General features: G+C 29.3%; 1 protein-coding gene across 2 annotated transcripts in view; it reads right to left on the minus strand.

Moving 5' to 3' along the window:
• LOC111619708 (DCC-interacting protein 13-alpha-like) overlaps nucleotides 1-17,296 on the minus strand; it is a 63,396-nt gene extending 46,100 nt beyond the window's left edge. Inside the window, exons 1-6 of one of the 2 annotated variants that reach the window (XM_023361480.1) lie at nucleotides 17,230-17,296; nucleotides 15,330-15,428; nucleotides 9,847-9,906; nucleotides 9,104-9,178; nucleotides 8,937-9,024; nucleotides 7,707-7,748 (exon numbers count right to left, since the gene is read on the minus strand). In XM_023361480.1, coding sequence (XP_023217248.1) covers nucleotides 7,707-7,748; nucleotides 8,937-9,024; nucleotides 9,104-9,178; nucleotides 9,847-9,906; nucleotides 15,330-15,428; nucleotides 17,230-17,283 — 418 coding nt within the window. In that variant the 5' untranslated portion in view covers nucleotides 17,284-17,296. The remainder of the gene's footprint in view (nucleotides 1-7,706; nucleotides 7,749-8,936; nucleotides 9,025-9,103; nucleotides 9,179-9,846; nucleotides 9,907-15,329; nucleotides 15,429-17,229) is intronic. The other variant, XM_023361481.1, reaches the window with a different exon arrangement.
• Nucleotides 17,297-17,455: the final 159 nt, after the last annotated feature.

The following is a 17,455-nucleotide window of genomic DNA, read 5'->3' on the forward strand; positions in this document are numbered from 1 at the left end:
AGAATATCTTATGTAAACACAGATATACATCTAAAACCACATAAATTAACTCAAATTAATACTTTTACTAATATTTTTGTCTATTTTTAAAAATAGACATTCAAAGATATAATACATATATTTGTTTATTTAGTTTGTTTGGTTCTGCATTATATGTATTATGTCTGAGAGTATCTGTTATAAAGAAACAAAAACATTGGAAAAGTATTAATTTGAGTTAATTTGTGTTGGTTTTAGGCATGTGTCTGTGTTTATGAAAGTAGTAACTTAATCAATTTTAAATTTGAAAATAATTGTTCTGTAAATACAACAGATACTGGTACAATTATTTTTTCAAAATTACCAATTTGATGATTTAAATACTAAAATATACTACCAAGTTTGCAAGATTCTATGCATCTTTTTTTCTTTCTTATATATAGGGCTGCTCTGTACATATGTTCCTTGGCCAGAGGCATAGATGCTCATCCTTTCTTTAAATCCTTTTTGTGTTCCTTCAGTCTGCTTTCAATGATACTAGATTGAATATCACAGTTTTTAATGGGTAATACTTCTTACTATCTGCTGAGAGTAACAGAGCTGTGGAGTCAGAGTTGGAGTTGGGAGGAATTTCTGGCCAGAGGAGTTAGAGTTGGGTAAAATATGTCGACTCCAACATTTCAAATTTAATTTAGTTTTTTTATTTAAATGAAAGAAAATTTATTTTATATTTAATAATTTTTTAAAATGTTTTTGTATTTTCTTATAATTCATTTATTTTAAATACAAAATGCAACAATTTAATTTATTAATTAAATATGTAGTTTTCTTTATAACATTTATGTTTAGTAGTTAAATTGTTTTGACTTAATTGAATTTGAATATTTCTGATTCATTCCTTTATTATCCCCTCTCTAAATAAGTACTCTATTTTACTGAATGAACCAAACTAATTGATCAGAGCATATATTTTTCTTTTCTGAACAAGGTACTGAAGTAGCTAGATCACACCACTTTTTAGTTGGACTAACTTTTCTGGAAAGGTTAAATTGAAGTGCAAATGTTGTAGAATAAAGATATGTAGATGTTGAATTTATCGCTTCCCCTTTCTCCTCTTAACAAATATTTGTTAAAAATTTATTTATTTTTACAAATAAATATTAATGTAAGTTAAATATTAAAAATACTAACTATAAAAGTATTTGGGTAAATGCCCGGGGCTACTTTCAGAGTTCAGAGTAGGGTACCCCCTATGAGTGCCTCTGCCCCCCATAAAATGACTTGGTTTTTAATTTTGCCAGAGTCAAAGTCAGTCTACTAAAATTATCAGGAATAAGAGTCGGAGTTGAGTGTTTTTTTTACTGACTCCGCAGCCCTGGAGAGTAAGAAGACTAATATAGTGGAATATATCAATAGCTAATTTCAAAAATAAATGCCCTTCCCAAAAAAGACAGTCACTCTCATAGACTGATCACTATTTTTCTAGCCATGTTAAAAATATTTGAAACACATCTATACCACAAAATNCTTTTTTTTTTAATTGTTCCACGCTATCAGATTTCCAGAAATACGTAAATTTGACGTATTAGTTTATGACGTCTGCTGATATTTTGTGTGTGTTGATGATGATCATTAACAATCTTTAAGTCATCATATCTTAAGCATAAGTCACGGTATCAAATTGCTATATACGCCATTGGATGATGATTAAGCTACTTGGTTAACTGCCAAAAATGACTTAAAGTCATATTAATACTCGATAATTATCTGGATAATAAGGATAATCCTATATATAAGCAAGACGTATAACTATAATTAAGAGTTTGTATCATAAATATCGATAATTATATCTACTTAACGTTATATTTTTATATGAAAATAGGGTGTAAAATTACGAAAATAAAACATACGATTTTGGGTTTAAATACAATTTAATGTAGATAAATCCTTACTTTAGCTTTCACTAACTCGACGAAATTGAATGATAAATAAACATTCTATAAAAAGAATTAGATAGATTCATGCATGAATTCAATATAAAAGAACACTTGTTTGAACTTTTAGATTTATAAAAAAAAGCATTTTATTTTATTTTATTTCTTTTATTCGACAGAAAAATGCAATTTGTTTGCAAATGAGAAACAATGAAAAAATAGAAGAAGCGAAAGTTTAGCAAATGCAATTGAAAGTATCCTTCAAAGTATTGTAAATGTAACGATATGAATGATTTTTGTTTTTTTGGATGAAATTTATATAATTTTTAAATAATTTTTTTTTACTTCTACATGCTTATTTTTGTTTTAAACTTCTTCTTTTAGTCTGATCTACTTCACTAGAAGGTAGTCTTTTGTGAAGGGGTGATTACATCCAACTTGGTGGCTTCTGTCTTATCACTTCACATGACATCAATGAAGCAGATAAAATCTGACTTAACGGCTTAATCAAGGATGGTGTGGCTAGCCGAGTGAATTGCTAAAGCAAAATAAACTTGGTATCAAGCTTGATAGGTAAGTTAACATATCTATATAAATATACATCTAAGATCGATTCGTGACACCATTTTTTTCTAACCTCCAACAGTAAAAACTCTTAAATGATTCCCGAAAAAAAAGCTAGAAAAATCATTATAATTTCTCTTTCTTAAAGAATTCTCATTCTTACTTCCTCATTTTTTTTTTTTTTGCTTTCATTCTTGGGTTTCTTTGTATTTAATAATTTAAATGAGAATTTCTCCTTCTTAATTAATATGTGATTTTAATTTTTTCCTTGTGCTATCACCAGTTTATTTGTTATTGATTACTGCTTTTACTTTTTTTTTTTTTATTGGGATTTGTTATTTGGATGGTGGAAATCAATTGTATGCAGACTTTTCTACTTGTAAATAAATAAAAAAAAATATACAAAATTCCAACAACAGCTAGAACTTTGTATATTCCACTCAGATGTTCTTTAGCAAAGCTTATGTCATTTTTAATCAAGTCATGAATAATAGGTGTTAGAGTCATGGTCCTTCCCTATGTCCCCATTAGCATTTGGCTTAATGCAGTCCTTTGTTTCTGATTGGGCAGAATGGATGCAACAAGACTGAGTCATCCAACACAATGGAAGAGAGAATGGAAGCACACTTCAAATTGAGTGCTGAATGAGTATAATTGAAGGGTAACTATAGAAGAAAGGGATAATAAAAAACTTAAAGTGGTTGATGGTATGATTTGCAAAGAAGAAATAGGAAAGGGCAGATCCAAAAAAACGATCTTTTTTGATTGGCACAGTCTATAAAGGATATGATACAGAAATGTGAGTGACTAGCATCACAACTAGATAAAATACAATGAGAAATGTAAAACAAAGGAAGATGGCATTCTACTTTTGAAGATAGATGATAAGTTGACCCTTCTTTTTATTCTAATTCAGAAAGTGATAAGACAATGGTAAACAGTGGGAATAGAAGAGGGAAAAACAGAAGATATAACAAAATTTCTTTCATAATCATGATTTATATGATTATGAAAGATGAAGCATACATGTAAGCAATATGTTGCTAAAGAATCCAGCATTACATATTGTGGGCCCTTTGGTGACACAGTGCAAGCACAATTAGATAGTATTCCATTGGCCTTGGAGGATGATAAAGACCAAGACTTATGCGTTAGATTATTTGAGAGGACATTCGAACACTTGAACTTTAAATGTTTTTGGAAATACCTTCTGTATACTTTTAGACAATAGCAGTTGTTTAAAAATCCATTTAAATTTTCTTCACTTATCTGGTTCTCACTTTTTTCTATCTTTGATCAAGCAGTCAAATTCAATCCAGTTCACCCTACTATTGCTTTTGGTTTTCAGTGGTTCTCAATCTTTCTGAAGTTGTCAAAGATCACTCATATACCTTTTATTATGCAGAGCATTTACATCAATACATTCAAAAATTGATAACCAATTCCTTCTTTACTAATCTCCTGAAATTAGTATGCAACAATAAACTAATAAACTTTATTATATTGAATAAAATAATGAACATGGAATTGTATACAAATAAATTAATATATAGTAGCACATTGGAATAAATATGCAATAAAAACTTTAAAATCTTTTTTGTGGAGCAACTGTGTTCTGCAGAACAGGTTTAAACATTATATCCACTTTCTGATATATCACTGCATTTCAAGACCCTTCTTCTCCTCTTCAAGATAAACAGCCTGTTTGGACATATTTGTGAGGAAGTTCACTGAGGAATTCTTTTGTGAATTTCAGTTCTGTTTATTTTTATTTCATTACTAGTATAATTATTGTATTCAAGTTTATTTACTTAATTTTAAAAATATGCTGACTCACAATATCTTTGCTCTGTTTACCGGTGTTATGATCACCCTCATACACACACGTTGAACCTTTATCCCTGGTACTGATTAGATTTCAGAACAAACGTTTTCGGCCTCACCCGAGATCTGCTTCAGGTTAAATGAAAACTAGATTCCAAACTTAGAACAGTTTTTGAAACACTTTCCAACGTTGAGTTTTAAAATAAATTTGAATGTTGAGTTTTAAAATAAATAAAATAAATTTGAAGATATGCGCATGCTATGGAGCATCATCTCTTTCTTGCTCTTTGCATAAATAGTGCCTTGAGTGAGGCCGAAAACTAATCAGTATCGGGGATAAAGGTTCAATGAGTGTGTATAAGGGTGATATGCCGACTTTTTACAATTTAAGAAAAATGCTGATGTTTTTACACTTACGTGTTTAATTCAAAACAAAAGTTTTGTTTGAGATTTTAAAGCTGTTTTTGCATTCAAATTTCCTCTTAAACACTCAACATAAATTTACAGATGTTCTTATTCAAATTTTCTGATTTGAATGCTTTTGAATATGGTGATGAGATAGAGAATCCTGAAAAATGTTTAATCCAATAAAACTGACTCATTTAAGAAGTTCAATATTTGAGTTTTTCTTGGTGTTTTCATGAAGTCAACACATTCTGAAACCGATTCCAACTTTTGAATGCTTTCCCATATTTAATATTGAATGCAAATAATAAATACAGTAGTACCTCAGGATACAAAATTAATCTGTTCCAAAACTGAATTTGTATCATGAAAATGTTGTAAGGTGAATCATTTTTCCCCATATGATTACATGTAAAACCAAATAATCTGTTCCAACACGAAAAACAGACTCAAATTAATTTATTTATGATTAATCTATAATTTAACTGTTCATTTATTTCTATAATATATTATTTAAAACAATGATAATTTTGATTCTGACTTGTTCTAGTATATAAATTAATACATGCAACAGTTTTAAATTACACTTTTATAAAGGAAATTAAGTCAATATTTTTATAGATAAATAACAGATGGAGGAAGCTTAACATTAATTAGTTTAATAAGAATAACTTGACATTAACATTTTCTACTGATAAGAAATAAAGTAAAACAAAACCGATCAGATGACCCACCAAGTGAACAATTATTACTATGGTTGCACTACATATCCTAACCTTAGTCACCTCCAGCAATTAATTCTGTTAGTTTGACAGCTGCCATTGAATTTATGAATTAGAAAGAGTGACAATACTGGATAGAAGAAGTAATAAATCTACAGAAATGTATATACTAATTGTCAGAATTCGAAACCTTACATGACTGGGTGAACTTACATGGAATTGTATCAGAATGTTCCCCGAACTTTTCCCCCCTCAGGACAGGAATAAAAAGGGGTTGCACTTGAACCTCGGGGCGGACACAGCTGGCAGACACAGCGAGGCAGACAGCCGAAGCAAACATAGCACAGGCGGATGTCCACAGCTGATAGCATTAGGCGGACATAGCCGAGCGGACATCAGGGGGACACCAAACCCATACTGCCATACCGTCTGTCGCAATCCTTGCCTTCCTGCCAAGATCCTGAACCAAGGAGAAGAGACACTACAAGTAGAGTCAGCCAATCTGGAGACAGTTCTTACCAATGCCCATTTGAGTAGATCGGGAACACAAGAGGAAATCGCATGCTCTAAATTTGATCCTCTCTCTTTCATTCCTTGTCCCTCTCTCAGTTATTAATTTAGGCTAGTTGAATTTAAAAGAATAATAGGTTTCACAGAGCTAGAACTTAGACAGCTAATTGACGAACGTATATTCCTTGTCGCGATATAGAATAATTTTGAGTATTCTTTTTTTTTTTTTTTTTTTTTTTTTTTGTAGCATTACGCTTTGTATGTGTATGTATAGTTTTAGATAATTAGTTAATTAAATATGTTTACTTTATATTTAATACTGTGTCATCCTTGAGTGCAGTCAGTAACCTGTCAACTTGCCCATTGCCTTCCCCACTCACAATTTTGCCCTCCTATATAGCCATTCTCTGACAGAGCTGCTGGTAAGTGGGGAGAAGTTCGAAGCTATAACCTCTCGGTTCTCACAAATACATATACATACATATAAACATACATACAATATTGCATATATTATTAGTGTTTTTTATTATTGTATAAATATATATATATATATACATACACAATAATAAAAAACACTAATAATGTATATCGTTACATTATATATAGGGTGAATCAAATCAAAAGTTCCTTACACCCTTTCAATTCCATAAATACTGAAGATACATTAATTCATTAATGTAGTCACAAAAAGGTTTAATTCAATTCTCCATGCATGACTTCTTAGTCATGCATGGCAAATTGAATTAAACCTTTTTTGGTGACTTTGAAAATCATTTTTAGGTGAACAAAAGATTCCATTCAATTCCCCATGCATTCCTTCCATGTAATTACATTAACAAAATTAATATATGTGGTGTGTCTAAAAAAGTTTAATGAATGTTAGAATATCTTGAATGCAATACATGCACAAGTTCTAATATGTACACAGACATCCAGGGACAAGTCTAGAAGTGACTCCTAGCATGAAATAGGCATGATTATAAGTGGGCTTGTCAGTCATTTAAGCATAGTTTGTGTGAGAGATGGTGTCAAGAGCAGTAGAAAAACGTCACAACATGGAAGTTCTGAAACATTTGTTGAAACTCATCCAGCATATACTGCAGAGTTCTACAAGACCAGAAAGTGGGTTTTGCTGCACAACAATGTGCTAACATACTGTGTAATCCTTGCAGTCACACCATGCTGTGCCAGTTCTTGGCTCAATGTGATGTGACTGTCTTGGAATCCCCATCTTGCATCTGTGGACTTTTTTTTTTTGTTTAAGTGATCTGCAGAGATGTCAACAAAATGTGATCCATTATAAACCACATTATGTCACCTTAATCTTATATATCATAACATTATATCAGCAAATTATATTATATTAGCAAAACATTAATGGATCATGTTTTGCTGACATCTCTGTGATTCAGGCCAGTGTGACAGCAGTTAAGGCAGTTCCTAAACAAAACTTTTCCAACAGTTTCCAGAAACTTTATAAATGTCAAAAGTATGTTGTATCTCATGGAGAGTAATTCCTTTGAAGTACAATAAAAGTAACATCTATGCATCTTCTGCTTTGTTGCTTTTATTCTAACATTCACCAAACTTTTTAGACACACCATATATGTTCAATTCTTTTGGAATGGAAAAAACTCAAGAGACTTCTGACTCCTTTTTTTTTTTTTAAAAATAAAGTTCTGTTTTTAAATTACATTACAATATATATATATAACTATGTTGTTATTAGTACTTGTTTATGAAATGTTTTATATTATAAGAAACTTACCATTGCATGAAGCATGAAACATTTCACCCATTGTAAATATCTCTGTAAAAATATATTTTATTAAATTATAAATTTAAAGCAAAATTATGAAAATTGAAAACAAAAATTAAAATAATAAAATGTTAATTTTTTCGAAGAATTCATGATTTAAAGCAATTTATAAGTTGTATCATAAATATAAAATGTGATCAGCCAGATGGCAGAGACAGTTAAGATCACCACTCTAGAGAACCCAGGACTGAATCTACGCAGGCAACATCAGGAAATTTTATGAGCAGTCTGTCCCATATAGGTTGAGTTCTGTTCCTCACTATCAATTGTCCCATTTCAAGCCCAGCCAAACTCACAATGGGACTGGAAAAAAGACCCTCTTAATGTCCACAGGAAAGTAAAAATAAAAATTTTTAAAAATGACATTTAATCTGATAACAAAAATGAATGCATTTTAAATTTAATTCCGAATTTTTACATAAATATAAAAATTCTAAATATTAAAAACCCCATACAAAAGCTAATAATTCCTATCCATTAATTTTATACTCGCTTCATCAAAAATATTGATGTATTCCAAAAAGTAATCTAATTGCAATGAAGTGTCATATTCAAATACCTTTTGAATGAATATGCGAGTGATGATAAATTAACACCCAATGAATGAATGATCTGAGCTACAGCACATTGGAAGTGTGCATCATGATGGTATATATAAAGTCTATATTAGACTTTATATATACCATTTATACTAAACAGATAATTTAACAAAAATTAAAAATTTGCAAAATCAGTTTATACATTGAAAATGTATGCTTATATGCAAAAATGAAGCAACCCCAATACTTATACATTCTAATTTATTATTATTTTCTAGTTTTCAAAATATTAACTAAAAGCAATCAGTAAATTCTGTCTATTTACAGTTTTTGAATGAGCTTTACTCAAAGAGAATTTAATTTATCTACTAAAGAAAACTAATTGTAACACTTGTAACACTTAAGTTAGCAAATATAGTCTATCAAAAAATTTAATTTTGTCTTTATGAATATTATTCTGAACAAAATATTAATATTCAACATAAATATTTAATATAAAGATTGAACTATATTTATATAAATTTTATTTTATAAAAGAATTATTTCTTTCAGTTTTAAAGTAAATTATTAGATAGGTTCATTTTTTTAATAAAAAGTATTACTAATAAGTAGTATTATTAAGAGTACATAAACTGTTTGCCTGTTAAATCTGCATCAATAAATCGACTTAATGGAAACATCATGCCATCTGCCATTTGTGTTGCACACATTTGCTGCCAAGAACTTACCTAAAATTTTATTAAAAATTATATAAAACATTAAATAATTGTAATGAATATTCTAAAAAATTTTTAAAAAGATACTTACTTCATCTAACATACTGGAAATCTGTCTTAAAGTAGATCTTAAAACACTGTCTGGATCTGTATCCAAAGGAAAAGACTAAAAAGCATAAAATATAATTATTTTGTAAAAAGAGATCATTAAATTCAACTATTACAATAATATAAATATAAATATTCAGTTCAACAAATAGATGTGTTATATTTTCTATACACAGTAAAATTCTGATTATTTGAAATTATTAGAAAACTGGAACATGTAGCAGTAACATTATTGTGAAAGTGGTAATAATTTATGTAAGTACAGGCAGTTCCTAACTTTTGAAAGTTAGGGACTGCCAGTACTTATAATAATAACTGTAATGTGAAATGAGCAACAAAGTGGCATGTAAAAGAAATAAATGGAATTTCATACCCATAGGGCTAAAAAGAAAAATTATAAAATCTCTTGGCAAGATGGAAAACTTTTGCTTTTTACTATAAATATGTTAATATTTAAAACATTGTTCTATGGATTCAACATTTTCAATAAACAGAAAAACTTTTATTTTCACTAATAATTTTTATTTTATCAAAACTGGCAAAAAGTGCCACTACATGATACTCTAAAATTTACTTGTCAACTGAAAATGTAAGAAGTGAGAATTTTGGTATGTGAAAAGCAATATAGGCATAACGAAATATTGAACAAAAGAACAATATGTCCAAAAGTTGAGGACCATCTGTATTTTTACATAAAATTTTAATAATACTGTATATAAACATTACCTGGTCTTCATATATTCTTAAGTGTCTGGACAAATTGTTAGTAGCATCAGCTAATTCTCTCTGAAAATATTAACATTTTTAATATTTTTAATATTCAAAAATATGCTTAAACAAAATTAAAAATTTTAAGATTACAATAAATTGCTGATCATTGATATTACATAGCATATGACAGCATCTTTTCCATGCTATGAAAAATCAACATCTATGTTTAAATATAACTACAGGATGAGTGAAAAATCAGGACTACTCCAAATATCTTATGAATAAAAAACAACACTTTGGAAATTTTATAGAACACTTAGATGGATGGAAGGAAACTTCTTGGCACTATGGCAGTATCTGTCAGACACATGTGACTCCAAGAATCTTCAAATGGGAAGGGGATATGACCCCTTCCCATCAAAGATTCTTGAATACAAGTAAATGCATCGTTTTAGGCTAAATTTCCCAAGAAATGCATTGGAAAAGTTAGTTTTTCAGTGTTATGACAGCAGATACTAATGTCATGTCTTTTCAGGTAACTGATAATGTCACTATGAATTCATGACAAAATTATGATCCTGTTGGCAGGCAGTAGAGATTCATATGAAGTCAGAGATATTCAATTATGATGATACAGAGAGCCAATTAATGAACAAACTGAAAAAATTATCCAAAAATTTAGGGCAACAGTTAGCATTCAGAAGTGGTTGTCCTAGTGCTGTATGTGATCCCACATATTAATAGGAGTGATAGTCACTGTAACAAAAGTTGACAGAAGAGCATCAGAAGACTATCAATGAAATATGGTGTTAGTTAAACTACTGCTATCAGGATTCTGCACAAAAATGAGTGATACCCATACAAACTTCAGCTGCAACAAAAGCTATATAAAGATGGCCCTGACAAACATCTCAATTTTGTCAGCGGATCTTACAAATGTTGGACCATGATTCACAACTTGAAAGTGAAATCATGTTTAGTGACAAGGCAAACTTTTATGTTAATGAGAAAGCGAATGAGCAAACCAAAGACACTGAAACCATAAAAATCTAAATGGATAGATTTATCAAAGACCCAGAATTCCAGCAAAGTAATAGTTTGGAATCTGGGGTGATAGGGTTATTGGACAATTTTTCATTGATAAGAACTTAATAGCAGAATTGTATCTGCACATGCTGCAGGATGAAGGCTCCAAGTTATTGAAGTTTTTCCAGATAGATGCTGCCCTCCTCATTATGATGTAGCTGTGTACACATAGTTAGACAGTTCCTATGACATTGGCTAAGTTAAGGATCCACTGAGTGACCATACAGGTCACTAAATCTGACACCTCAATTTATCTATGATGCCATCTGAAAGACATTGTGTATCAGTGAAAAATTCACACATATTTAGAATCTTTGAAATCAGCTTAAAGATCACACTAATTCAAACAGACATTTAAAGCTTTTTATGGCTCTTAATGGAAAACACTTTGAATATATTATATGAAACTGACTTTTTACATTAGTGAAATCAGCTGTAATAACAAAAACATTTGAATTAAAACATTTTGTCCTAACTTGGGAGAGATTTATTTTAAAATTCATTACCAATACAAAATTGGTTGAAAATACTGAAAAACTGACTTCCCTAATTTCACAAATTCAAGCCTAAAACAGTGATCTTGACTTCTGACTCACCTTGCATAATTATTATTTAGAAATTTCAATTTTTCTTTAGCCATAGTTCAGGATCAAAGAAAATTTATTCAAAAATATTCTTAACTTTTATCAGTAATTGTTCTAAAATATGTTATAATTTATTCAATAAAGGTTATAATTTGTAAATTACTTAAATATTAAACATTTTTAAATGCATTTATTTTTTATCACAAAATTCACTGCATGTTAAATAAGAAAATAATAATATGTTTTTTGAGATCAAAGCATATCCACATCCCATCAAATTATAACAGATTGAAGTAATACTGTAATCTGGCTAGTACCGGTTAATGATTACTCAAATTTGGAAACATAAGAAAGATGTGCCATCATCAACTGATTATTTTATAATCAATTAATTCCAAATATAATGTAATAGTTTATAGTGAGATGTTAATATATTAAATTTCATGTTACAGTTTTATTGAAATTGATGAATTTTTAAAGACTATTGATATTTTCAGTTATGTTAATAGCTATTATCAGAATTTAAGCACAAAAAATATTTTAGAACATTAAACAAATAATCAATTATGATAAAATTACATTAAATATAAAAACAAATATATTAGAAAGTTTAAATTAAGTTGTAATGCAAAACACAATAAAAATGGATATTAAACAAAATAAATTAATAAAATATATGAGAAAGATATACATTATAAAGCTTTTTTTTGAATGATCAGTATACTATTTTTCTAATAACTCTGATACAAAACAAAGAAATTTCATTAAGTTTTCATGATAATATAATTATAAATATACTGCATTGTCTAGTTAATTTTATAATTCAAACTAAACTATTTTGAAAAGTCTTCTATCTAGTAAGCAATTAGATAAGATATTCATGAACAGTTTAATATGTTAGGGCTGTCAATTAATTATAAGTACAGTTTATGGTGGAGATGGGTCACAAAAAGTATATTGTTGTATATGGGTAGGGAGGGAGTCAAGGTCTATGTAAACTTTTTTTTAGTGATATTAGTGGCATACAAATTTGTTCTTGTAAGTTCATTTAAATAAACTATCAGTTTAAAAATATTTGCAGAACTTTTTCAAGTCCATTCCTCAATGTTGGAAGGGTTCAAGTTGGAATACAGTTCTATAACAAAATAATTATACCTTCCAATACTTTTCCAGCACAAATATTCTTTTTGATAAATGTTTTTGGCTTTTTTATGAGCCTTCCTCAGGTATGTCAGAAATTCACTGGCTGAATGTTCTAAACTGGAATCATTCTGATTTAGAACATTCAATGATAAATTCCTGACACCTCAGAAAGGCTTATTAAAAAAAAAGCAAAAAATATTTGTCAAAAAAGAATATTTGTGCTGGAAAAGTACTGGAAGGCATAGTTATTTAATTATAGTAGGGTTCATAAACTACTGTACTGTACATGTAATTAAAAAGAAGGGGTCAAAAGAAGCTCAAAAAATGCACACACAATTAACATATTACTTGCACTAGTTTATTAAATATAATGCAACTAATAATTGTTAAAATATTGTTTTATAAAAAAAATTATTTAAACAATTTTATATTAAAAACTATATATTATTTTACATTTTATATATATAGTGATTTTATATATATATTTTATATATTTATATTTACATTCAACCCCCCATAACACAGATTCCTATATCATGGCGAAAAAATTGCAACAGTATTCGTACAAACATGCTAAAAAAAACTTGTATAATTCGGTAAAACATCATTGCCGACTCATGTCGCAACAGGATTGGTCGAACCTAGACCAATAGTGAATATTGTACAAACTGTTGAGTTTAAATGAGCAGCGAACCTACTAAAAACCATTTATTATTTAACGTCCATAAAAATAATATTTATATTAATGATGTCTCCAAAGTTCAGCAAATTTTTCGCAAAAAAAATAATTTATCAGGAAGCATGCAAGCGCCATTCGATGACAAGTTCCACGAGGAAAACAAGCTTAAGCAATGGCATAGTTGAACAGTGCACACTCGGTAAGTAATCCTACAATTTTTTGTTTATAGCAGGGGTGGCCAACTTTTGTGTACATAAGATCTACTTTTTATCTTAAAAATGTATCACGATCGACTCATTGTCATAGGCATAGTCTAAGTCAGGGATGGGCATCCCAAAGACCGAGTCGCATAAAATGTGTATAAATATATCAATTTCCTAGCTTAACAAGTATGCAGCAAAAATTCAAACGTTATTTCCTACAACTTATGTATGTGAATAGTTTTTCCTGCAATGAATTTAGTAAAAATTAAAACGAGAAACCGGCTAACAGACTCACCTCAAAACTAATTTCAAACTAGCAGTGACTAATATTTAATCAAATATTTTCGATACATTACGTTTACATCAGTTCTAGAACTAAATTAAGTATACCTATTATAATTTATAATTATACATGAATTAATAATTGTAATTTACCGACATTTTCCCCCCTCTTTTATCTTGTATAGAGGCCCTCGTCAGTTCAAAAGTTTTGAAATGCGGCCCTTACAGAAAAAGGCTGCCCATCCCTGGTTTAAGTGGCGAAAAGGAGGGAGGTATAAAATACATACTATGTTTACATAGATAAGAAAAGCCACAATTTAATTTAAAACACGAAGAAAAAATACTCATATTTTAAACAGAAGAAAAATTGAAACTCAACATTGTCACTTTCGAAGACCACCACTTCACCCTTCCTCTCTCTGTCCCTTCTTTTTTTCGGTTTTACTTTGTCTACATTTCTTATTCCCCTTTTACAACTGTATGCAAATGCACATGGCACATAGACCGACAAAACCGCATCTGAGGGAGAACAAGGAGGTCCAATATCACTACAGTTGCGTTCGGTTACAACTTACAAGGGTAACACATTAAGTCAAGACATCGCAAGCGATCGACCAAAATTGGTTTTGCGATCGACTTGTTGGCCACCCCTGGTTTATAGCATAGTTTATATGGATTATTCCCAAAAAATTATACATATTTGGAAATGTTGAGTCGAATTAGTCTAGAATTGATTAATTTTATGGAAGAAACCTTTCAAACAGCCATAGTCCATAAACTGCATACTTGCCGGGTTGTGATTGACTGGACTCATAGAAAATGGATTCATAAAAACCGGAACGTGTCTACTGTGTTGTGGTGGGGGTCAACTGTATCATCAAATTTTTTATTTTACTCAGACATGAATAAACATTGTTTTTTTATGAATTTAGATACACAGCTGTAAGGATACATATAATGTTCAAAAAACAGATGCATTTATAAAATACACAACTCATTAATGACTGACCAATAATCCATTCTGGGAGATAGAAAGTATCAAGATTAAGAGATCAAGTAGGATATCACATTTACTCCATTTGATTGATTTCAACAGTGGACTAGTCGGGTATGGTTCTATCCCCAGTAGTGGAGAATAAACGTGGAAAATTTTTAAAGTATTTTTCCATGTGTTTTTTCTCATTACTGTTTCGGAAAAAGATTTTGTAAACAGTTATGTCTCGTAAAGAAAAGTCTTTTTTTATTATTACATAATTCATTTTTTATGTGAATTTTTTTTGTGGTAGTTTTAGGCTAGTTTTTGGCAATAACCCCAAAAGAATTTGACGACTATAGTTGTCCCTCACCACTGCCACATGATCACCCTTGACAACTATAGTCGTCGCTCATTGCTGAGTGATTAATGAAGGAAACATTCATAATATTTTGGATGTGCAAGTTAATTAAATAAACCTTTTCATCCTATCTATTATTTTACATTATTATAAACTTTCTTACATAATTAAACACTATTGTTCTTACCTGGGCATTTAAAACTTGTTCACAATGATCATAAAGTGATTCAATATATTTTTTAAGTGTTCGTCCATCTTGTTCAAATAATGCCACTAATGATCTAGTCTATAATAAATTATAAATTTTATTTTTAATATATTCATTTCTATGAATACTTATGAACTTATCAATAAACTTATAAATTTAATTTTGGAATTAAAGTGGGGGAAAAAACAACTAAAAAATTTTTCAGTCTTCATAATTTTGTCATCATCACATCTTAACAACAACAAAGTCACAGAGGAGTTGATCTTTACTTGAAGACCTTATTTTTTTAAGAATTTATCACTTAGATACTATATTAAAAGAAGACTTCTGAATAGGAAAGTTGTCATGTCGAAAATAACCTAAAATTAAAAAATTTCATATAAATAAATTATTATAAGGAAATATTTCCTTATAATATAAGTATTGGAAATATTCAATTTACATAGTACATTTTTTTCACTGAATGTGCTGTTCAAATGTAGAAGCATCATTTTAACTCCAAATTTTTCTCTAATTTAGAGTCCAAACTCTGGAACATTTGGGTCCTTGCCTAGGAAAACATTGTATCTGTAACTTTGATGTCTTGAAAATGGCAAAAAACTGATTCTCACTTATGCAGTATACATCATTACCAAATAAATATTAACTTATAAAGTTGAAGTGATTTTACCATAGAAAAAATGGTTTAGAGAGAAAAATTTATTTTTGAAACATAAGGAAAATAATGTTTACAGTCATGGGGAAACATTGTGTCTATGAGTGTTACTTACATTTTTCTATGAACAGCATGGCGGAAAATTTAAATGCAAGAAAATTTGCTTTTTCTATGAATCTATTCTTATCTTTACCTTCAAAATATACATTGAGATAAACTGCCTGAAAAATTTTTATATGCTATGGTTTGAAAATTTCATAAAAGCTATGATTTTTTGGAAAATGAGAACATTACTGGAAAAATGCTGTATTGACTTAGGTATTTATTTCATTTGAAGAATTAAAAAATAATATTTTACTTTAAACACAAACAGTAGCTTTTATTTTCTAAACTTTCTACAGTACTAAGAATTGCCAATGATGATTTCTTTCTCATACTGCAAATTGCCAATGATGATTTCTTTCTCATACTGCAAGGCCCTGTAAAACTCAGCGTGTTCTTTTAAAAATTTATCATGTTCATGAGATCTTGTTTCTTCACTGCTCTTATGAGCAATAGGCATTAAGACAGAGGCGGCAAAAAAAATTTGTTAGGTTTTGAAATCTGGACACTACCTCTGCACCACATACACCTCTTCTCTGCTGAGGTAAGATTTGTAAGTTTCCCACGGTTGCACGACATCATGATTCTTGCACACACTGTAGGGTCATCTGAAGATATTTAAAGCTACATAATAATCATTTTCAGACCATGCTGTGCATTTTTATCACAATTCTAATCTCGTTTTTGTTTTCTAAAGTCATTTACTTAGCAACATTGCAATTAAATACAATATTTTCCATAAAACAAATATTTGAATTGGCATCTTTGAAAAATTTGAATACAGATTTTTTTTTTTTGAATGAAGCCAAAAGATGCATCCCTATTTAAGGAATTGTATTTTTGTATCAAACCCAATTTTGCCAATTTGTTGAATACAATGTTTTCTTCCACAAGATCACATTTAAAGTATGAGGTAGGTAGCATCGTATTCAAAAACCACAAATTGTAAGGTTTAAATTTATATTTAGGTGATGACTGGTTTTAGTTAAGTTTTACACTTATGTAAACAAATTTCAATTGTTAAAAAAAATGGATATTAAGGGAAAGGTCTGCAATTACTCCCTGACTATATAAATAACCTTAAAATATATTTAAAACTATAAATAAAAAAAGGATAATTACTTGTGGATTATCTTCCCAAGCATCTTCTAAATGTATCTTTTCCAATCCGGGCATGTTTAACTGTTAACTGAATGAAAACATTAAACTTAATGATTAACTCACAAATTATATCTATATTGTATATATAATATCCAAATTAAACAAAATGTCAAATTAAAAATTTTCAGTTGCAAATATTCTCTAAAATTTTAAATATCACTTAATTTTAAAATCAATTTGCTAAATG

This window comes from Centruroides sculpturatus, unplaced genomic scaffold (genome assembly GCF_000671375.1).
Source record: "Centruroides sculpturatus isolate CEXI.00-Female unplaced genomic scaffold, Cexi_2.0 scaffold141, whole genome shotgun sequence".
NCBI classification, from domain to species: domain Eukaryota; kingdom Metazoa; phylum Arthropoda; class Arachnida; order Scorpiones; family Buthidae; genus Centruroides; species Centruroides sculpturatus.